This window comes from Capricornis sumatraensis, chromosome 18, assembly GCF_032405125.1.
Source record: "Capricornis sumatraensis isolate serow.1 chromosome 18, serow.2, whole genome shotgun sequence".
Classification (NCBI taxonomy): Eukaryota; Metazoa; Chordata; class Mammalia; order Artiodactyla; family Bovidae; genus Capricornis; species Capricornis sumatraensis.
The window spans coordinates 68978982-69002303 of record NC_091086.1 but is presented as its reverse complement, the minus strand read 5'-3'; the positions used below and the strand labels follow the sequence as shown (position 1 = coordinate 69002303).

Here is a 23322-nt window from a genome sequence, read left to right as displayed (position 1 = left end):
GCATTGCAGGCAGATTCTTTCCCAACTGAGCCATCAGGGAAGTGAGAATCCACTGGGGCATGCTTTTTACATTGGGAAAGAAAATGGTAAACCAGTTATTACCAGAACTGCACAAACTGGCCACTGACAAAATAACTCCCATTAGGATTTCCCTGGTGGCTCAGACGGTAAAGCATCTGCCTACAATGGAGGAGACCTAGGTTCGATCTCTAGGTTGGGAAGGTCCTCTGGAGAAGGAAATGGCAACCCACTCCTGTACTCTTGCCTGGAAAATCCAATGGATGGAGGAGCCTGGTGGGCTACAGTCCATGGGGTCGCAAAGAGTCGGACACAACTGAGCAACTTCACTTTCACTTTAGGGTAACTTCACGGAGACTCGTGACTGGATGAGCAGGTGAAATCCACCAAAGAGCTGGGTGACCACGTTAGCAACTTGTGCAAGCGTCCCGGCTCAGGCACGGCAGAGGGTCACTTTGACAAGTGCATCCTGGGAGACAGTGATGTCAAGAGCTGACTAAGCATTACGCTGGTTTCCCATAGACATGGGGGTGACCTGGTCACCAAGGCGGTGCATGTGTTGTTGGGGTTCAGTTCAGTTCAGTTCAGTCGCTCAGTTGTGTCCGACTCTTTGTGACCCCACGAATCGCAGCACACCAGGCCTCCCTGTCCACCACCAACTCCCAGAGTTCACTCAGACTCACGTCCATTGAGTCCGTGATGCCATCCAGCCATCTCATCCTCTGTCGTCCCCTTCTCCTCCTGCCCCCAATCCCTCCCAGCATCAGAGTCTTTTCCAATGAGTCAACTCTTCGCATGAGGTGGCCAAAGTACTGGAGCTTCAGCTTTAGCATCATTCCCTCCAAAGAAATCCCAGGGCTGATCTCCTTCAGAATGGACTGGTTGGATCTCCTTGCAGTCCAAGGGACTCTCAAGAGTCCTCTCCAACACCACAGTTCAAAAGCATCAATTCTTCGGCACTCAGCTTTCTTCACAGTCCAACTCTCACATCCATACGTGACCACTGGAAAAACCATAGCCTTGACTAGACGGACCTTAGTTGGCAAAATAATGTCTCTGCTTTTGAATATACTATCTAGGTTGGTCATAACTTTTCTTCCAAGGAGTAAGCGTCTTTTAATTTCATGGCTGCAATCACGATCTGCAGTGATTTGGGAGCCCCCCAAAACAAAGTCTGACACTGTTTCCACTGTTTCCTCATCTATTTCCCATGAAGTGATGGGACCAGATGCCATGATCTTCGTTTTCTGAATGTTGAGCTTTAAGCCAACTTTTTCACTCTCCTCTTTTACTTTCATCAAGAGGCTTTTCAGTTCCTCTTCACTTTCTGCCATAAGGGTGGTGTTATCTGCATATCTGAGGTTATTTGTATTTCTCCCGGCAATCTTGTGCTTCTTCCAGTCTAGCATTTCTCATGATGCACTCTGCATAGAAGTTAAATAAGCAGGGTGACAATATACATACAGCCTTGACGCATTCCTTTTCCTATTTGGAACCAGTCTGTTGTTCCATGTCCAGTACCTATGGCTAATTCATGCTAGTATATGACAGAAACCAAGACAATATTGTAAAGTGATTATCCTTCAATTACAAATAATTAAAAAAAAAAAGAAAGAAAGAAATTCTGTCAATAGACTTCCCTGGAGGTCCAGTGGCTAAAACTCTGAGTTCCCCCACACAGCGGGCTCGAGTTCCATCCCTGGTCGGGGAACTAGCTCCCACATGCCCCAACAGTGACAACGAAAGACCCGGCATACGCCTATGACAATCAAAGATCCCGTGTGCCGCAACTGCGACGCTGCGCAGCTAAGAAAGTACCCAGATAAAAATAAATATTAAAAAAAAGAAATTCTGTCAAGGAGGGTGTTTGTGAGGGCTGGCAGGGGAAGAAAGAGATCTGTCTGTCTCAGAAACCAGGTCTCGAAGGGGTGCCGGTCCCTGTAAGCATCCTTGCAGTCTGGTGAGGGGGACTCCGAGCCGAATGTTGCCGCAGGGACGGTGGGCGGAGTCACCAGCGGGGAGGAGTCCGTGGAGGAGTCTGCGTTAAAATGTGCAGATTGAGATGCTGAGTGTGCATCTGCTTCCTCAGTAAAACCAGGTGACTGAATAACTGCCCATGAGAGAGGGAAGAACAGAACTGTGTTGGTTTTTTAGCATCGTACACGGGGGGGATACTTTTAGTCCAAGAATAAAATGCCAAAATGTTGTGGTGAATTCTTGAGACAACCTATACCCTCACAGCCAAAGAGGAAAAATGAGCTGATAAAATGTTGCAACTGTCGACTGCACCTCCTATTGTAAGAGAGGGGCGTGTGGTTCCCAAAAACTTTGTGCCCAGGGTGGCTTCGGAATTGGTGAGCTGATTGCTTCCGGGTTTGGGTAGGATAATCTAGGTCGGGCAGGGTGGGAGGGTTGTTTTAGGTTTAGCAGCTAAAGAAAGCTGGGATCGAGATTGCTCAGCCATCTCTTTTATTTATTCATTCAGGAACAGGAGGCATGAACGGATGAGGACCCCACGGCTGGCACAGCTCACGCTCTCGCTGCCTTTCTGTCTTAGTTCCCAAGCTCCTTCCTCAGCGGGACCTTCTCTAGCTCTCTCAACTCAACCTGTAACCCCCGGATCCTTCCCATTTCGCCGTAATACTGTTTCCCGTGCTATGCATTTCATGAGCTTATGTTGCTTATCCTATCTCCCCAACAGAACGGAGGCGCTCCGGAGGCAGGAGTTATGGACTGAAAATGTCCCCCTAATGCTGAAGGCTCAACTTCCTGGTTCTCAGTATGTGCCCCGGCTTGAAAACCAGTGACACATCTAACTAGTTAAGGTGGGGCCACTGGGGAGGGCCCTACTCCAGCATGACTGGCATCCCTTAAAAAGGGCCGAGATTCAGACCCCCAAACACACACAGATGGAGGCAGAGGTGGGGTGATGCTTCTAGAAGCCAAGAGAATCAGAGGCCCAGCAAATCCACGGAAACCCCGGGAGAGCAGAGACCAGATCCTGTCTCACAGCCTCAGAAGAAACTCACCTTCTGACACCTTGATCTCAGACCTCTAGCCTACCCAACCATGAGAGAACACATTCCTAGTGTTTAAGCCACCCACTTTGTGGTGTTTTGTTATAGCAGGACTGTAAATAAACTAATGTAGCAGGGAATTAATTTTTACTTCTGTTTAAAAATATTTGCCCAGTGATTCTCCCATCACGCACTGCATGTTCAGCCTAAATTCTCTCTGCCCTTAGCTTTGACCTCCTGGGCATGGTTTGACAGGAAACCCAGCCAGAGTTAGGCCAAGTGATAGGTGTAAGCTGTGCTGAATGATTGATGGTACTAATTTTAAAATTCTGGTTTAGTCTTTGCTTTGATTACAGGATTTATGCTCGGTTTGGGACAGTGATGGGGTCTGGAGGCCCTGCCCTAAGGACTGGTGGGTCCAGGCTCAGAGCCGTGTGTATCACCCCATTCCTCCTGACGGACAAGATGCACCTCTAGAGGCGGGACCACCAGCACTGGGTGAGACCTGAGTCTCCTTGGTATGTGGTCCCAGCAGTCTGAGTATGGTGGTTACATATGGCAAGATATTAATCTGGCTTTTTAGAGAACCACTGATAGAAGTTGGTACAGAGTCCAGACATACCCCCAGGGTCCTATTTAGACAGGAAGGGAGTAGGGCACAACCTTTAAAAAAAAAAATGACATAGCCATTGGATACGACATAAACTGGTTAGACCCAACTAGGTCCAATATGGTGGTTGATTTGACTTCCAAGACACCTTGAGCCTTAGTATTTTGCTGTTGCTGTTGTTTAGTCACTAAGTCTCATCCGACTCTTTTTCAAGCTCATAGACTGTAGCCCACCAGTCTCCTCTGTCCATGGGATTTCCCAGGCAAGAACTGGAGTGAGTTGCCATTTCCTTCTCCAAGGAGTCTTCCCAACCCAGGGATCAAACCGCATCTCCCGCATTGCTAGCGGGTTCTTTACCTCTGAGCCAGAGGGAAAGTCCTTTGAGCCTTAACATACACTTACTGTAACACATCAGCAAGCAAAATGACGCACCCACAGATGCCTTGACTGTTCTGGAGCTGACCATAAAAGGCCAGGAAATGGGCAGTTGTCCAGTTCCTGGAAATGCCCACCACTTGCCCCAACTAATTGGAATAACACTCCCACTTTTAACCTATGAAATTATCAGCTTATAAAAACTAACAACCCCACACCCTGGAGTCACTCTCACTTTCTGTCGATGGAATGTGTTTCTCTCTAAATAAACTTGCTCTCACTTTACTATGGCTTGCTCTTGAATTCTTTCCTGCGTGAAGTCAAGGATGCTAACTTGGTAGCCTGACCCAGGGACTCACCCAAGGTCTGGGATGTGACCATCTTGTTACAGCTAATTTTTCTTTCCTGAAGCACTGTGTCTTCCTACCTTTGATGTTATGTTGGTTTTTAATTCCTGAAGGTCTCAAGACTTAGAAGTAGCAAGTTCAGGTTGCTACTTTGTATCTGATCTTGTCTAAATTCAGAAGGTCCCAAGAGATGGCAGAGGCTGGTTTAGGATGCCAAGTCTTCTCCTGGTGGCTCAGAATGGAAAGCCTGCAATACAGGAGACCTGGGTTCGATCCCTGGGTCGGGAAGATCCCCTGGAGAAGGAAATGGCAACCCACTCCAGTATTCTCGTCTGGAAAATCCTGTGGACAGAGGAGCCTGGTGGGCTACAGTCCATGGGGTCGTAAAGAGTAGGACACGACTGAGCAACTTCACTTTCACTTTCAATCAAGATGGTCAGACATCCTCTTAGATGCTGAAGGTTAAAAAACTAGTAATAAATTAAGTTCCTACAGTATAGCACAGGGAACTATATTCAATATCCTGTGATAAGCCATAATGGAAAAGAATATGAAAAAGAATGTCTATATAGCAGAATCAGTTTGCTGTACAGGAGAAATTAATGCATTGTAAATCAACTATACCTCACACACAAAAAACAAACTAGTAAGACCTGGTCCTTGAATTTTGTGAATTCTCAGGTTATAAGAAGAAAGACAGTTTTGCAAAAAATTGTTGGAAAACAGTAATAGAAACTATTATAGGTGCATGGACAAAGGGATAATGATGGGGAAAAATAGGTATTTGCCCTGTTCCTAGGGTAGAAGGCCAGGGTGGGTCGTGTAGTCTTCTGCTGAGTAGTTCCTTGAATAGCTTTTTATATCACATATGACTCCCTAAGTTAACCTTAAAAATCCAACCACTTTTATTCAGATGAGGAGCCAAGACTTTTGTCCTTGAAGGAAACATGGCTTCTCTAGTTATACCCTTTTATCTCTAATTCCCATCAAGAGCAGGAGCAAGGCAGAAGGGTTGGCAGTGAGGAGCACACATCCATATACTTCTTGCAGATATTTACCCACAAGGGCAGAAACCTCCCTAAAAGAAAATGAAGTTCTTAAATGGCTACACCAGTCCCGATTACAGCGGGCAGGATCTCATCGCTGTCCACTGAATGGAGTTAGAGGCAGAGGGCGGTTAATCTCTTTAATGAGGAGAGCCAGAAATACACAAGAGGCTGCTCCTTAGATCTCTAAGTAGGTCAGATGGATAATCTGGCCCAGTCTTTCTGTAGATGGACTCCAGGACACACTAAGTTACTTCTATTTCATTGCTGAAACCATGCAAATCAGATGGGACGTAAACCAAGGGCTGGGGCTGGAACCTGGCCAAAACCCAGATTGGGGCTTGAAGGTGCAGTCTTTTTGTTGTTGTTGTTAAAATATTTTATTTACCTGTTTTATTTATTTGTCTGCATCAGGTCTTGTCTTGGCACAGGGGATCTTAATTGCATCATGCAGGATCTTTCATTTCGGGCCTCGGACTCTCTAGTAGTGGTGTGCGAGCTTAGTTACCCTTTACTTCCCCAACCAGGAATCAAACCTACGGCCCTTGTAGTGGAAGCACAAAGTCCTAATCATTGGACCACCAAGGAATTCCCCAAGCTCAGGCTCTTGACATCTTGTAGCAGAAAGAATTCAGTGAGAGACAAACTGATAGGTAAGAGTTGGATTTATTTAGAAAGATACACATTTCATAGACAGAATGCAGTCTATCTCAAAAGGCAAGATAGGCCTTGAGAGAAACACACTCCACAGGGTGTGGACCCTCTCAGAAGGTGAGAGGCCTGGAAATTTTGGATGGTTAGTTTTTACGGGCTGAATACTTCCATAGGTGAAGGAGTGGGAGAGTTAATTCTATTTCAGTGAAGGGTTGACAGTTTTCAAGAGTTGGGATACCCCCAATTTTGGGCCTTTTATGGTTAGCCTCTGATGAACTGTCATGGTGCTGGGCTTCCCTGGTGGCTCAGAGGGTAAAGCATTTGCCGGAAATGCGGGAGACCAGGGTTTGATTCTCTGGGTAGGGAAGATCCCCTGGAGAAGGAAATGGCAACCCTGGTAGGCTACAGTCCATGGGGTCACAGAGAGTTGGACAGACTAAGCAAATTCATTTTCACTTTTCACTTCACGGTGCTGGTAGGGGTGTCATTTAGATGCTAATATATTATAATAGAGGTTTCCTTGTTGGATCAAATGGTAAAGAATCTGCCTGCAATGCAAGAGACCCAAGTTCGATCCCTAGGTCAGGAAGATCCCTGGAGAAGGAAAGGGCCACCCACTCCAGTATCTTTGCCAGGAAAATTCCATGAACAGAGAAGCCTGGCCATGGGCACATGAGTGCATAATAAGCAAAATGAGCACATATTATAATGAGCGCCTATTATAATGAGCATGTGACGAGGCTCACAGTCCCCTGGAGGTTGAATCTTCCGCCATCTTGGACCTACTTGGTTCTAACCAGTTTTTGCCGTGTCTTCATGGCTGTGTCTTTCTTCCAAAGGTTGTGCCCACCCTCCTTGCCTCCTGTTTCAGGTGCTGAAATAAAAGCACAGAATGTAAAATCTGCGAGTTAAGTTTTATCGAGACCTTACTGAGGATACAGTCTGGGAAATAGCCTCTCAGATAACTCCGAAGAACTGCTTTGAAAGAGGTACGGAGTGGAACAGGAAAGTGCTGGTCATTCAGTCATGTCTGACTCTTTGTGACCCCATAGCCTGTAGCCTGCCAGGCTGCTCTGTCCATGGAATTCTCTAGGCAGTACTGGAGTAGGTAGTCACTCCCTTCTCCAGAGGCTCTTCCTGACCCAGGGATCAAACTTGAGTCTCCTGCATTGAAGGCAGATTCTTTTACTGTCTGAGGGACCTATATGTATAATTTGCTGGAAAAAACCATGGAACTGAGCGTCAAAAGATCACTGTGAATCACAAAGAACAGACATTTCAAATTAACGAGTTTAGTGCTTTTTTCTCCGTATGGAAAGATGCAAGAATCTAGGATCATGGAAACTTTTCCTTAGATGTGTATCTTAACCATCTGGGGGCAGATATCCAAAGCATAAATTTTTTTTTTTCCCCTTTCCATTCTGAATTCCCCTGTCAGTGGGTGACTGCAATGCCTTATGACTTGATCCTTGTAGAACTGGAATGGCCAGCAACATTTTTTTTTCTTTACAGATACAGTAAGAAAATTCTGGGAATATCCTAAATATCAAGACTAGGAGTTGGTCAAATACAGTTGTAACTCAGTCAAAATCTAGAACTATTACGATTGCAACTCAACAGTGGAGATGTCATCAGAAGTCAGTTTGTCAGATAGCACAGTCTGCACTTTATCCCAAGGTGCACTGCCTTCCAAGAGAAAAAATGAAAAGCATTTGTCATTCACCTCACGTGGGTAGTTCTCTTGGCAAATAGGGCAACACATTTGGAGCACCCGATGCTGCAGAGTAGTTTATGTCATGTGGCGAATGGAGACGCTAACTTTCATAGTAATGAAAGTCAAGTTACTGCGTGCCTAACTTCAGACATATGAAATGCTTAAAATCATTCTGCCATTCATTCCATTCTAGAGGTTGGGACCTTGGTTATTTGATGAGCAATGAACTCACCTGCCAATGCAGGAGACATAAGAGACGTGGGTTTGATCCCTGGGTTGGGAATATCCCCTGGAGGAGGGCATGGCAACCCACTCCAGTATTTCTTGCCTGAAGAATCCCCATGGTCAGAGGAGCCTGGCGGGCTGCAGTCCGTGGGGTTGCACAGAGTCTGAAGTGACTGAAGCGACTCAGTGCACATGCATGCACGGGGAGGGTTCATGCATGGCTCCACCATGAGGTCATCTCACTTTGCTTTCGAAACAAATTTTGTGGGGAGTGCGCCATTACAGGTGCATTCAATTTTCAGTCTTTAAATACACTGCTTGTAATTTTTTAAGACCTTCCTGTTATAGCTATTACAGTTAGGTGGCCTCTTTGAGAAATATAACTAAAATAGTGAATCTTTTTTTTTTAATAGCCCAAGGACAAATTATTCAACTGAATCAACTAGCTGTTTAATTGCCATACATATATAAAACTATCACAACATTGTCAATTGGCTATACCCCAATACAAAATAAAAAGCTCAAGAGAAAAAAATAGAATATTAATATTAAAAACAAACATCATCAATCAAAAGAATTGAATTCAGCTATTCCATTGAAACTTAACTATCTTGGATCAAATACTGTTCTGTAAAATGTTACCTATTTAAGAGTTCTCCTGAGTGTGTTGGCAGTTTTGATAACCTGCTTTCTCCTTGGGTAGATTTTGTACGTATAATGTTGACTTAAAATCCCCAAGGCCTAGTTGTGTGTTCTCTCACAACACTGAGCATCTCTTGTCTTTGTGGTAAAATGGGAGCATTTCTAAAAGGGAAAACGGGTTTGGTTTGGAGTTGGATCCCTCACAAAAGGCTAGTTTTTATTTGGAGCTGGCCATTTCAGAAGTTTACCTTTAAAGGTTACATCATGTAGTGATATTTGCAACCAAATTTCCAAGGAAGGAAAAGAGGAAGTGGTGAACTCTGAAGATAGAGCTTAACTTTGGTGGTGAAATACCCAGGGATGAGGACTGAGGGGTTGCCCACTCCTTGGGGTCCACTTCCCCACTCCAAGACCACAGCTGGGGGAAGGCTCCTGCCCCATCCCCGGGGACCCCCGTCCTAGCCCTCTGGGTACTTGGATACCACACAGCTGGCCTGGGCTGAGAGGCAGGGAGGGTTAGCAAACTCATCTCTCTGCCTGGGCAGAGGGGGAGGGTCACTTCAACTTGTAAAAATCCCCTGACTTCATTTAGCCTCTGGAAACACCAAAAACAGCGGTCAGTCTTAAAAGGTGGAAATTTCCAGTGGGGATTTATGTAAATATGGCTACTTAGAAAAGAAAAAGCGAACTCCGACCCGGGGTATTTTTGGCTTCTGAGAGAAAGCCCCGGGCTACAGGAGGCCGGGCGCCCGGGTTCACTTTCGGCTCAAGGCTCGCTCGGGCGTCCATCGCTCCTGTCCGCAGCCCCACCCCGTCCTGCCGACCTCGAGGATGCCAGGTTCCCGGTCAGCCCGGAGGACACTGGAGGCCTCGGGGATCACCACCGGCGCGTTGCACAGAACGCCAGGGCTTCAAGATGCAGAGGCCTAGGCAGTTGGAACCTCACTCAGGCCCCGCCAACCATCCCCGGTGGTGTCTTTGACCGCGTTCCCTACTGTGGCGCTCAGCCTGCCCGCCCAGGCCTGGGATCCTCTAGTTTGTCCCCAGCTCCCGCGGCCGCCCGGTTTTGTTCACCTTTGCTCCCCGAGGGCCTCTCAGGCGCTGGCCCCTGGTAGGCACGCTGTCCAGAGCGGTGGAAATTAAAGAAGGAAAGGAGAGTGAAGAGACAGAAAGAGGCGCTGTTTCACCCGTGGGCTCCGCGTCCGCCCCTGGACCTGAGGTGCTTTCTGTCCAAGATGTGACGCCCCGCGACGGTCCCAACCCTCACGGCACATCTCCCCCATCCTGAAAGCTCTTTCCATGAGGATTTGGCCCACGGTCCCACGGTGCGTCCTCCTCTAGGAGGTCAGAGGCTCCCCGCGGCGGGTCCTCACCGCCTGCGCTGGGACCGACCGGGGCGGGGTGGCCGGGGTAGGCCCGGCTCCGGCCCGGGGGGACCAGGGTTGGGGGCGTTCGGGGATGGGACCCGGGCCGTCGCTGCGGGCCGGCTCTCTGCGTTTGGCAACCAGCCGCGGAGTCTGAGCCGGGGTGGTGGCTTCTGCCCGTGAATCCGTCTCGACTCCGCAGATAAAGGGACCCCGGCCAGGGGTGAGGGAGGGGGGAACCCTTCGGGCCTGGAGCCGCCCCTTCCCACCCAAATGCCATCCCCCCAACCCCGGCGGCTCCAGGACAGCGGCTCCGAGGCGTTCGTTGAGAAGCCATCTGAAAGGGACCGCTGACCCAGGTCCTCTCCCGGGTCCCCCGCGCCCCCTCGGCCTGGGATGTCCCCGGGGGCAGCCCGGAGCTCCCGGTCAGAGGGGCAGAGTCCCCAGCTGGCCACCATCTCCCACGCATCCACCCGTCCTCCGTGCCCAGGGCCGTCTTAACCCGGGAGCAAAGTTGGCCTCAGAGCCCAGACTCCCAGAAAAAATGCACAAACAGGCTGGGTGTCTCGGACACTGAGAAACTGCCCACCTCCCAACCCTCTCCCCACCCCGCCACCCCAGCCCGCAGGCCTGACGCCCGGGGAGGCTCCGGGCCCAGGGATTTGGTGTTCCCGACGGCTGAGCCCGCGGCATCCTCCGACCCCCACCTTCACCCTCATCCCGAGAGCAGGGGCGGGGCCGCCAGCCACGAGGGCGTTCGGGTTCTTTAGTTGTCGCTTCTGGTTCTCCCGCGTGCGCATTTCTCAGCTCCCGGGCACAGCAGCCGGCTGCGCCGAACCCGCGGGGCCGAGGCGCCCCCTGCTTAGCTCTTAACTTTTGCCAGGATCGCGCCGGGTTCTGCGGGGTGGGGGTGGGGGGTTGGGGGGGGTGCGGCGCGGGACCCCGGGCGCGCGCCTCCTCGGGCTCGGCCACCCCCGCCCGCTTCCCGCGCGGTCCCCGCCCGCGCCCGCCCGCCGCGCTCGGAAAGCCCCCGCGGCTCCTCCTACCCCCGAGGGGCTTTCTCCAGCCTCCGGTGTGACTCGAGTCTTGGAGCGCGGCCGCCCGGCGCGCGTTTCCGCCGAGCTGGAGCGCGCAGAGCCCTCTTGCTTTTCTGGGGCCGCCGGGGACAAGGGGCGGTGACCTCGGTGCGCGCCCGGCGTCCCCGGCTCCCGGCCCCCTCCCCGGCCCCCCGGCCCGCGCCCCGGCCGCCGGCATGGTGCTGCTGGCCGGGCCCGGGCCGGAGGGCGGCGGGGCGCGCCGCGTGTCCCCAGAGCCACCGTCCCCACCTCGGGACGCGCAGGCCGGGGAGGACCCAGCTGACTACGAGGAGTACGAGGACTTCTCGAGTCTGCCCGACACCCGCAGCATCGCCTCGGACGACTCCTTCTACCCTTACGGAGATGAGGAGGAGTACAGCTCGGTGAGCGCGGAGAGCGCTCCGGAGGCCGTTCCGGAGGGCGTCCCGGAGGCGGCAACCCTCCTGCGCGCCGCCTGCGCCAACGACGTGGGGCTGCTGAGGGCGCTGGTGCGGCGGGGGCCCAGCGCGGAGGAGGTGCAGGAGACCGATCGCAACGGCCGGGTAAGAGCACGCCCGCGCGGGGTTCGGGGCCCCTCCGCCCTCCTCGGCCCCGGCCCGGCGATGACTTTGCCGCGGCCGAGAGCGCGGTTTCCCGGCTCCATGGGAGCGCGGCGCGCCCGGCGCCCTGGGCGGCCTGCCCATCCCGGCCCGGAGGGAGCCGCACAATTGCTCCGAGGTCACAGCGCCGCGGGGACCGTCGCCAGACCCGCGTGCTCACCGCAGCCCCTTCTAGTTTCCCGCCCGAGGAGTCTTCCGATGCTCCCCTGGGGCCCGCGCTGGGATCTGAGTTGGGGCGTCTCGCGGGTCCCTTCACTCCGGGTCCCCCTCTGACCGTCAACCCTCCTCGCCTGCAGGGGAAACTCCTTCTGCAAAATGCCCCAGTCGCCCCCAGTGCCCCCAGGGTTCGGCCCTCTCGCTGCCCCTGCGCTTTGCCTTCCATGCCCGAGCGCGGATCGGCTTCTGCTCGCCTCCCGGGTTCGGAGTTGGTTCTGGGACGCCCTGCTTCCTCGCATCCCTCCCTGTGCTCAGGCGCGGCCGCGCCCGGTGACCCACGCGGTGGCCGGACAGCGCGATCTCCGCCTGGGCTATCCGCACGGTCACCGCGGAGAGCCGGGGGCCATCGCGCGCTCCCCTCCCCCGGGCAGGTCCCCGGAGGGGAGCACAGCTGGGCGGCGGGAGCACAGCCGCAGGGCAGGCGCGCGTGGGGGTGGGGAGAAGCACGAGGGATTCATGAGTCATGACAAGACTCAGGGACGATGAGAAACACTGAGAAAAAAAAGAAAGAAAAAGTTGGCTCGAGAAAGACTGGCTCTCGGAACGCAGCCCTCCAAAGCCGCGGGAGGAGACAAGCCGCAGGGTGAGGGCAGCGGCCAGGTGCCCGGGGTCGGTGCCAGGGGCGCCGTCTCCCTGCCTGTTACTGTCCCCGGGTCCCGCGGGATGGGCAGTCTCTGCCTGGCGGGCAGCCAGAGGAAAGGTGCCTTTGCTGGGGAGGTCCCACACTAATGGGAAGGATGTGCGTCTCCTTGGAAACCGGGGGAGCCGGGTGCCTTTGGTTTATCGCGGGGCCGGGGAGGGGGACGCGGGGGTGTTCCTCCTCTGCCTGTGGTCTGGGCCCTGCTCAGGCAGACTGGAGCTCCTGCAGGTATGCTCGAACTTGACACCGCAGTTGAACTTGGGGAGGGCTTTCCGCTTGGTGTTATGTGTCCGGTGGTGCTGGCCCCTAGGTCCCGAAGGCTCCCAGAGCTGGAGAGGGGCCCGCGTGGGCAGCATCACCCCGGTGACCCTGGGACACCCCGGGGATGCCTGCACCCCAGCCCTCCCTCTGGCCGCCAGGCGGCCCTGGCTGACTGTGCAGCTCTGCTTTCGCTTTTACCAAGGTGACTTTTCACAGATGTTCACGGGAGACCTGTTTCCTGAAGCTGGTAACCAGGGGCTGCCTTAAAGGAAGCCCCACAAGGGTCAGGAAGGGTCAGGGATGGGGTGGATCTCTCCCCTGTTGGAGGCCGCTTGGGGTCTCCTGGGGCCTGGGTTGCCCAGCCCCCACTCTGGGCTCCACTAGGCTGTGCTTTGTTGTGTTTCCTTTGGGGGCAAAAGAGAAAGTTGGAAAGCAACTGCACTGGAGACCAGCGAGGACCACGTGAACCATCCCCAAGGGGCTTGGGTCTGTCGCACTAAGTTTTGCCGCCTCTTGTGAAAGCCTCGAGGGCTTCCCTGATAGCTCAGTTGGTAAAGAATCCACCTGCAATGCAGGATACCGGGGTTCGATCCCTGGGTCAGGAAGGTCCCCTGGAGAAGGGAAAGGCTACCCACTCCAATATTCTTGGGTTTCCCTTGTGGCTCAGCTGGTAAAGAATCCGCCCGCAATGCGGGAGACCTGGGTTCAGTCCCTGGCTTGGGAAGATCCCCTGGATAAGGGAAAGGCTACCCACTCCAGTATTCTGGCCTGGAGAATTCCAGGGACTGCATAGTCCATTGGGTTGCAAAGAGTCGGATGTGACTGAGCAACTTTCACTATGAAAGCCTCTCCCTCAGTGCAGAGTCAGGGGTGGCCAGCTCCGGTCTCTCAGCACCTCTCTGCCTCAGTTTCCCCGCTATGATGTGGGGCTGATGGCAGCTTCAATCTGCCAGGCTACTGGGCACTAGATCCCTAGCACACAGCTCTCTGATGTGGCCGTGTTTACTGTCTTGCCCGGTTTTTCACTCACTTACCTTCTCCATCCTCCAGGTTTTTTTTTTTTTTTTTCTTGAGATCAGGCAAAGCTATTTTTCTTTGTGCTTTCCCCCTTGATTACAGAGTCTCCCTTCATTTTTCTGCTCTGAGCCTCCTCTCTGCTCCCCACCAAATCAGGATGGAGAAATGGCCCACAGCCCATCAATGACAAAGGCTCACAGCCCATCAAGCCCTTTTATCTTCTGATCAGAAGGAGCGGGTACTGTGTTCTGGGCTTTGAGGGGGTGAGGTGAGAGCTTCTCTTCTTCCCGGTGTCTTCTTGATCCTGTTATCAAACAGCCTCTGTCTTTCTGAAGCACTTTGAAAGAATGAAGTGTCACAAGGGCCAAAACACAACCCTGTAGCAGATGGGGTAGTGAGTCACTGATGAGCATTCACTGCAGACCTGTGTGCCAAGCACGAGTGGGCACTGCAGGGTCTCCTGAATCAAACGGTCTCTGCTTTGAGAGTCTTTACCTTTAAACTGAGGAAGATCTCAGAGTGATAGTACCCGGTGCTTAGAGAATAATAATAGTACCCAGTGCTTAGAGAGTACTAGCGCCCAGTGCTTAGAGAGTACTAGCGCCCAGTGCTTAGAGGGTAATAGCGCCCAGTGCTTATAGCCAGAGGCAGGATGTGAGAGGAGCTCTACAGAAGTGCAGAGCAAATGTTTTGGAAACCTGGACCTGAGGACAATCAGGGAAGCCAGTGAAGGGCGACTTTGGAGGTGGTGGTGGGAGGACCTTCTAGGCAGCCAGATGGCACCAAGGCAGTGGTCGGTCACGGTGCGGGACAATGTGGTCGCTGAAGCCAGAGGGGCTTTCCGGGGCTAGCTGCTGAGGGGCCGGCCCGGAGCCGCTGGTTAAGAGATGGGAAGCTGGGAAATCTGGTTCCAGTGGGCTCGTGTCCGGCCTCGGGGCTGTGATATCCCTTCACACAGGGCCACTCGACTCGGCCGCTCACAGCCTTCAGCTTCAGGTCTTCAGGGCGTCTCCTCAGGGAAGTCTTTCCTCCCATCCCCAGCCAAGCCAGCAGCTCCTGGAGCCAAGAGAGGACAGTCCGGGTGTTCAGCATTTGAGGGCTGCAATGGGAGGTAGGGTGGGCATTCGAGAGAACAGGTGACGTTCTGGCAAAGACGTAGAGAAGACGGCTTCCTTGGTGGCTCAGGGGTTAAGAATCCCCCTGCCGATGCAGGGGACACGGGCTGATCCTGGCCCGGGAAGATTCCGTACGTCATAGGGCAGCTAAGCTCGTGTGCCACAACACTGAAGCCCGAGTGCCCTAGAGCCTGTGCTGTGCAACACGAGGAGCCACCTCAGTGAGAAGCCTGCGCGCTGCAAGGAGGGAAAGCCTGACTGTAGCCATGAAGACCCAGCACAGCAGAAAAAAACAAACAAACCCAAAACCGGAGTCACATTACTGAAAGCGAAAAGATGCAGAGAAGAAAACTCGGGAAGAGCACTTCAGGAAGAGGCACAGCAAATGCAAAGGTCCTGAGTCCAGAGATGTTCAGGGGCTGGTCTGTGATCAGCAGCAGTAAAAAGCTTATGGAAAGCCTGAGCGTTTTTGCTGGAGGAGAAGGGAAATTGCATTAAGTAGCAGACTACTCAGGCCTTCCTGGTGAGTCACTGGTAAAGAATCCACCTGCCGATGCAGGGGCCGCTGGTTCCATTCCTGGGCTGCTGGTTCCATTCCTGGGCTGGAAAGATCCCCCAGAGAAGGAAATGACTACCCACTTCAGCATTCTTGCCCGGGAAATCCCACAGACAGAGGAGCCTGGCAGGCTATACAGTCCATGGGGTCGCAGAGTCGGGATAAGACTGAGTGACTAGATAACAACAACTGAACTGCTCACAGGCTGCAGATAGCAGCTTCCCTAAAGGAAAATGTCTCTAAAGGCTTTTTAGGGGTTTGTGTTGATTGAACTGTCGCTCTCTGGTCCATTGAGAAGAGAGTTTGCCAAGGTGAGAGAAGTTTCATTTGGCTGGAGTAAACTAAGGATCAGACTTATTTTGTTTAAGAAGGTCTGTTCTGGGGACTTTGCTGATGGTCCAGTGATTAAGACTCCAGGTTTCCAATGCAAGGGATAAGGGTTTGATGCCTGGTCAGGGAACTAGATACCCTGTGCTACGCTGCATGGCCAAGAGAAAAAAAAGGTGTGTTGTTTCCTGGTTCCTGAGATCCGGTAGAATTTTGGACCTGGCTCAGCAGAGTCTTCTTCTAAAATATTTATTGTTCTAAAAGGATTGCATAACTGAATATGCAACATGTAAATATTTGTCAAACAATCCTTCAGAAGTATTCAGAGTGTGCTCTGCTGTCTTGTAGGTTTATGCCTGTTTTGTTCCCGCTGACTCGGGGACAATTCTGCTTCTTAATTCTTCACTTCTCTTCTGAGGCAAGGCCCTGACGACTCTGCAGAGAGGACTGCAGCCAAAGGAAACGTTGGTGCTGTGTTCACTGTTACAGAACGGCGGCTTGAATGTCAGACAGCTCTTGAACCAGATTAGGCCCAATTCTGCTACCTTGAAAATATTGTACTCCTTCCTTTAAAAAAAAAAAATTAAATTTATTCAAGTCATGCCACGTGGCTTATAGAACTTAGTTCCGTGGCCAGAGATTAAACCCAGGTCGTCAGCAGTGTAAGCAGAAGCCCTAACCACTTGACCACCAGGGAAGCCCCCTCCTCTCTTGATGGGATTCTTCTCTTACATGTCTAAGTTCCAGCTCCTCTTGCTGAAATGTTTCAAAGACCCCTTCACCCATTTGCTCAATTGGCTCAGAAATGGCTGCAGTCACCATCTGCAGTGATTTTGGAGCCCAAGAAAATAAAATTTCTGTTTCCATTGTTTCCCCATCTATTTGCCATGAAGTGATGGGACCAGATGCCATGATCTTAGTTTTTTGTATGTTGAGTTTTAAGCCAGCTTTTTCACTCTCCTCTTTCATCTTCATCAATAGCCTCTTCAGTTCTTCACTTTCTGCCATAAGGGTGGTGTCATCTACATATCTGACGTTATTGATATTTCTCCCAGCAATCTTGATTCCAGCTTGTGCTTCATCCAGCCTGGCATTTTTCATGATGTACTCTGCATATAAGTTAAATAAACAGAGGGACAATATACAGCCTTGACATATTCCTTTCCCAATTTGGAAACAGTCTGTTGTTCCTTGTCCAGTTCTAACCGTTGCTTCTTGACCTGCATACAGCTTTCTCAGGAGGCAGGTCAGGTGGTCTGGTATTCCCATCTCTTGAAGAATTTTCCGCAGTTTATTGTGATCCACATAGTCAAAGACTTTGGCATAGTCAATAAAGCAGACGTAGGTGTTTTTCTGGAATTCTCTTGCTTTTTCAGTGATCCAGCAGAGATGTTGGCAACTTGATCTCTGGTTCCTCTGCCTTTTCTAAATCCAGCTTGATTATCTGGAAGTTTGCAGTTCATGTACTGTTGAAGCCTGGCTTGGAGAATTTTGAGCATTACTTTGCTAGCGTGTGAGATGAGAGCAATTGTGCGGTAGTTTGAACATTCTTTGCCATTGTCTTTCATTGGGATTGGAATGAAAACTGATCTTTTCCAGTCCTGTAGCCACTGCTGAGTTTTCCACATTGAGTGCAACACTTTCACAGCATCATCTTTCAGGATCTGAAATAGCTCAACTGGAATTCCATCACCTCCAGTAGCTTTGTTCATAGTGATGCTTCCTAAGGCCCACTTGACTTCGCATTCCAGGATGTCTGGTTCTAGGTGAGTGATCACACCATCGTGATTATCTGGGTTATGAAGATCTTTTTTGTATAGTTCTGTGTATCCTTGCCACCTCTTAATATCTTCTGCTTCTGTTAGGTCCATACCATTTCTGTTCTTTATTGTGCCCATCTTTACATGAAATGTTCCCTTGGTATCTCTAATTTTCTTGAAGAGATCTCTAGTCTTTCCCCATTCTATTGTTGTCCTCTACGTCTTTGCATTGATCACTGAGGAAGTGATTTTTTTTTTTAATGTTTATTTATTTGGCTGGGCTAGGTCTTAGTTGCAGCGTGTAGAATCTGGTTCCCTGACTAGGAATCCAAGCTGCGCTCCTTGCAGTGGAAGCGCAGAGTCTAAACCACTGGACCACCAAGGAAGTCCCCCATTTCTTTCATTTTCTGGTTAAAAAAGGACAGGACGTCCCTGACAGTCCAGTGCTTAAGACTTCATGCTTCCACTGCAGGGGGCAAGGTTTGATCTTTGGTTGGGGAACTAAGATTTCACATAGTGTGAGGCGTGGCAAAAAAAACACAAAGTGGGGAAAAAAAAAAAAAAGGACACTATGTTTTTAAGAGTCATTTTAGGTTCACAGCAAAATTGAGGGGAAGGAGCAGAGATTTCCCTTACATCCTCTACTCTCCCGAGGCACATCCTCCTGCCCCCATTGTCAACATCCCCCACCAGACTGGTACCTTTGCTGTAACTGATGAAGTTACACTGATCCATCACAATCAGCCAAACCCCATGGTTTACCTGGGTTACCCTTGGTGTTGGACATTGTATTGTTGTTTCCTTTCTGTGTCATGTCTGACTCTTTTGGGACCCCGTGGATTGGATAGAGCCCGCCAGGCTTCTCTGTCCGTGGGATTTCCCAGGCAAGAATACTGGAGGGGGTTGCCATTCTGTGGGTTTGGACAAATGTGTAATGACTCGTATTCACCACTGTAGTATCATAAAGTGTCTCTTGTGTTCCTCATGTAAGTGTATCAGTTATCTATGGCCACAGCAATGCTGCATAACAAATAACTGAAACCTCAGGGGTGTACACACCAGTCACATGTTGCTGAGGGTGGCCAGCCCAGCCCATCTCAGCCGAATATGCTATTAGCAGGGGGTTGGCTGCAGATGGCAGGATGGGGACGGTCTTGGCCAGAGTGGCTGGTCTCTGCTCTGTGTGGTTTCTCCTCCTGCAGCAGGCTGGCCTGGGCCTGTTCTCCGTGGCAGGGGCCGAGTTGCCGGGGAGCAAGCAGATCAAGAAAGGTTCAGCGTCAGTTCTGCAGAAGCAGGTTACAAAGCCAAGCCTGGATTTATTCTCTAAGTGTGAACTTGCTTTTGCTTGAGTGGATGTTGTTCACTAACCCTCAACATTTCTGTTTATTTAAAATTTATCTTTATTGAGGAATATTTCAGATAGGTGCCCGAGTAGAACGTATTAAGCACCTCTCATGTCCTAACCGTCCAGCCTCAGTGAGTATCAGCTCCTGAAAACCTGTTTTAATTTTGATGGACAGGGTTATATTTAATGCTGCTTTTGGTCGGGAAGATTCCCCTGGAGAAGGAAATGGCAACCCACTCCAGCATCCTCGTCTGAAGAATCCCATGGATGGCGGAACCTGATGGGCTACAGTCCACGGGGTCGCAAAGAGTCGGACACGACTGAGCGACTTCACTTGGTGTGTGTGAGTGTTTCAGAAACCTAGGAGAAGCATTATCAGGGGGTTTTGAAGCCGGGATGGATTTTGGAGGTTGGTGGTTCCTATCATTTTTTAGTAGAAGAAAGTGGGGCTCAGGGAAGAGGGCCTCTAGATATGTCAGGAGAACTGGGTTCTAGAATGACCCGGCAGCTGTTCATGGTGAGCTGTTCATGACCCCTGTGAGCCTCCCCAAGGGGTTTCTGAGCCTTCCATCTTGGCCTCCTGGCTGCACTTGAGGAATGGGCAACCCAGAAATTCTGTGGGCTGATTTTACACTGTTGATTTCTTTTCCCTCCTATGTTTGTAAAGGAAGACTGAGACAGAGGTGTTATAAGAATCTAAAGCAGTAAGAGGGTTCAGAAACTGTTTCTGAGTCTCATTTACTTGCCCTGCCTTCAGGTCAATATGATAAGTGAGCTACTGTTTAAAACTATTTTGAATGACAACTTCTTGTAGATGTGGCTATAGTATAGGGAAAGCTTTACAGTATGGGGAAAGCTTTAAGTGTGATTTAACTAATTTTAAGTTACTAAAATTCAGTTCCTCTGACCAGACCTTTAGGTCAGTAACTGATGGTTATAGGATTATTCTGATTTTCTCTTTCTTCCTGAATCCATTATGGTAATCTCTGTTTTTTAGGAAGCTGTTCCATTTTTTTCTCCTAAGTATTAAAGTTTAGTAGTATGAGCTTTTTACAGAATTCTCTTTTTAATCTCTGCTATAACATATTATATCCTGTATTTTGGCACTTTTTGCATTTAAGCTGTTTCTCTTTTGTGGTGTTGCTTAGTCAATCAGTCACGTCCGACTTTCTCTCTTCAAAAATATTTTATTGTCTTTTCAGAAAATCAACTTTTGTTCTGGATCTATTTCCTTCTTCGCTATTTCATTAATTTCTGCTTTCCTTTTTATTATTTCCTTCCTTCAGGTTTATTCTACATATAACTTTCAAAGTATTATTTTCATTTTTCCCCACAAGTTTTGGTATGTAACATTTTATTATTGTTATGTTCTCATTTACATTAATGATTTCCTCTTTTTTTTGACCTAGCAGTTATTTAGAATGGTATTTAATTTTTTAAATATATATTGTTATTCTTTATATAAAATAACCTTTGAAGCCTGATTCAGAGACTATAGTCTGCGAGATACTCTGAAAATTTTTGAAACTGACTTTATAGCCTATTGGGCCAGTAATTCTAAATCATAATGAAACTCGCTCAGTCACGTCCGGCTGTTTGCGACCTCATGGACTATACAGTCCATGGAATTGTCCAGGCCAGAATACTGGAGAAGGTAGCCTTTCCCTTCTCCAGGGGATCTTCGCAACCCAGGGATTGAACCCAGCTCTCCCACATTGCAGGCAGATTCTTCACCAGCTGAGCCACAAGGGAAGCCCAAGAATACTGGAGTGGGTAGCCTATCCCTTCTTTAGCGGATCTTCCCGACCCAGGAATCGAACTGGGGGTCTCCTGAATTGCAGGCAGATTCTTTACCAACTGAGCTATCAGGGAAGCCCCAAATATCTAAATCATAACCATGTGATATTTTATAATTTATCCAAATTAAGTCAAAATAATTCCATATGTAAAAAAATATGTAATTTCCTTTAACTAAAAGAAATAAGAAGGATATAGAGAAGTTGTTAAACTATGTGAACAAAGGAAATATGTGAACAAAGGAAATATGTTTCATTTTAGATGGTTGGAAAATTATTCTTTTAGACAGTTGGTAGAATAATGGTGTATGTATGGCATGTGTGTGTGTTTATGAGTTCAAATTTTATGATGAAGTAGGATATTAAAAATCCTTGATGTCACTCGATGTGTGTGTACAAAAAGAATAGAGACTATTTTTTAATGGTATTTCTGAATTTTAAAGACAGTTGAAGGTGGCATTTATTTATTTCTACTAAGTCAGAGACACGGAAATGAAGCGAGACATGAAATCCTGAGTGACAGTTGGGTAGGTGGCAAAATTGGATTGGAGGGGTGGGATTTGAGAGCAGTTTCAAAGGATCAGAAAAGCAGTGTATGCTTCTAAAGGCATATCGATGTCAGCCCTGAATGAGTTTAGATCCAGGCAGGCGTGTGATGGGTAGGGGGAGATGGAGGAAGAAAGCATTTCCCTCGGCTTCTGTTTCTGAAATGTATCTGGCTCCTGGGCGAGAGGTTACACCTGGCGAGGGACATCCCAGCGGAGAGAGGTATGGAGGCGAGGCCAGGGGAGAGGCAGGACCTCTGCTCAGGGCCGGTGCCTGCCGATAAAGGGTATCACATTTATAGCAGCACACTTGCTGGGATAAGGAAAGACACAGGAAGTCAGTTGAAAAGTGAAGGGCTTCCCTGGAGGGTCAGTGGTAAAGAATCCGCCTGCTAGTGCCGAGACACAGGTTCGGTTCCTGGTCTGGGAAGCCCCCGCATGCTTCGGGGCATGTAAGCCCCTGGGCCCCGAGGGTTGAGCCTGTGTGCTAGAGCTCATGCTCTGTGGCAAGAAGGCAGCGAGAAGCCTGGGCCCACAACCAGAGAGGAGCTCCTGCCTGCTGCAGCTAGGGGAAAGCCTGCGCAGCAGTGGAGACCCAGCACAGCTGAAGAAATGAATAAAGGAAGGAAGGGAGGAAGGAACGTGGAGAAATTAGGCTGAGTGAAAAAAAAAGTCTCTAAGGATTATATGCCATGTGGTTCTGTTTATGTAATCTTCCCGAAGTAATGCAGTTGTAGAGATGAGACCTTCTCTTGGGCTTCCCTGGTGGCTCAGCTGGTAAAGAATCCGCCTGCAATGCGGGAGACCTGGGTTCGATCCCTGGTTTTGGAAGATCCCCCGGAGAAGAGAAAGGTTACCCACTTCAGTATTGTGGCCTGGAGAATTCCATGAACTGTATAGTCCGTGGGGTCGCATAGAGTCGGACACGACTGAGCGACTTTCACTTTCAGAGATGGACAACAGACTGGGAGTTGCTGGGTTAGGGCTCTGTGGGGAGGAGTGGATGGTACTCTGGCTGGGACAGGCCTGCTTCTAGATCGTGGTGGTGGTTACCTGGAGCTGCATGAGGGTTACAACGGCAGAGGACCACACACAGACACACAGAGACACACAGAGACACAGACACACAGACACACAGACACACAGACACACAGACACACACACACACACACACCAGGGACACCTGAACAAGCTCTGAATGAAGCAATGCCCCTTTCATGATGCTTTTGTACTGGAATTATGCAAGAAGTTGATACTGGGGAGACAGGCTGAAGGGGTGGCTTCATGTCAGTTGACCACTATTTCAAAATCAAAAATTTAGTAAAAATGAGGGAAGGCATGCATTACCTTTTATCTGTAGCTCTACCACATGAATAGGCTGGATTTTGGAAGCTAAAGCAGGATCAGTAGTTAATATGGGGAGATGGAACTGATGGGAATATTGGGTGTTTGAATGTTGCTACTCAAGTGTGGTTCAATGAGGTGGTCATCTAGGGTTTTTCCCCAAATGCAGGATTGCAGGCCCTCCCTAGATGTACAGAACCAGAGTCTGCGCTCTTGGTGATGGGCATGTTCACCTGTGGGAAGAGCTATGGAACTTTATTCTGAGAGGAGGAAGCAAGTGTGGTGGCCAGAGATGGTAGCCTTCGGTTGGTCATATGACCCTGGACAAGTCACATGGGTTCCCAGCCTCAGTTTCCTCTAGATGCCCATCTAGAAAAGGGGGTGCTTTTTATGAGGCTCACAATAACCTCATGGAAGTTCGAGGCAGAATGAATCAGTGGGTGCTCAGTGAGGGCAGCCGTTGTTTCTGTGGGTGAATTAATCTCAAGATGGGTTTCTAGTCCTGTAGTTTCAATTTCGACCAAGGGAAAAGATGGGAGCATATTAAACGTCTAGCTAGAGGAGCGGTCAAGCCAATCGTATGTCTGTCACTTGGTAAGGGCCCGTTTGTAAATGTAAACGTTGGTTAAGAGGGTAGATCTGGGGTTATGCGTTCGTACCTTGAGGGCAGTGGCGGCTGGGGCCATGGGTGCAGGCAAAGCAAGGTGGGAGGG

General features: G+C 50.0%; 1 protein-coding gene across 1 annotated transcript in view; it reads left to right on the top strand.

Annotated features, from left to right (window-relative positions):
- Positions 1-11264: 11264 nt before the first annotated feature.
- Positions 11265-23322, top strand: part of ANKRD33B (ankyrin repeat domain 33B) — a 94743-nt gene continuing 82685 nt past the window's right edge. The window contains exon 1 of the mRNA XM_068990778.1: positions 11265-11630. Within this exon, the coding sequence (XP_068846879.1) occupies positions 11265-11630 (366 nt within the window). The remainder of the gene's footprint in view (positions 11631-23322) is intronic.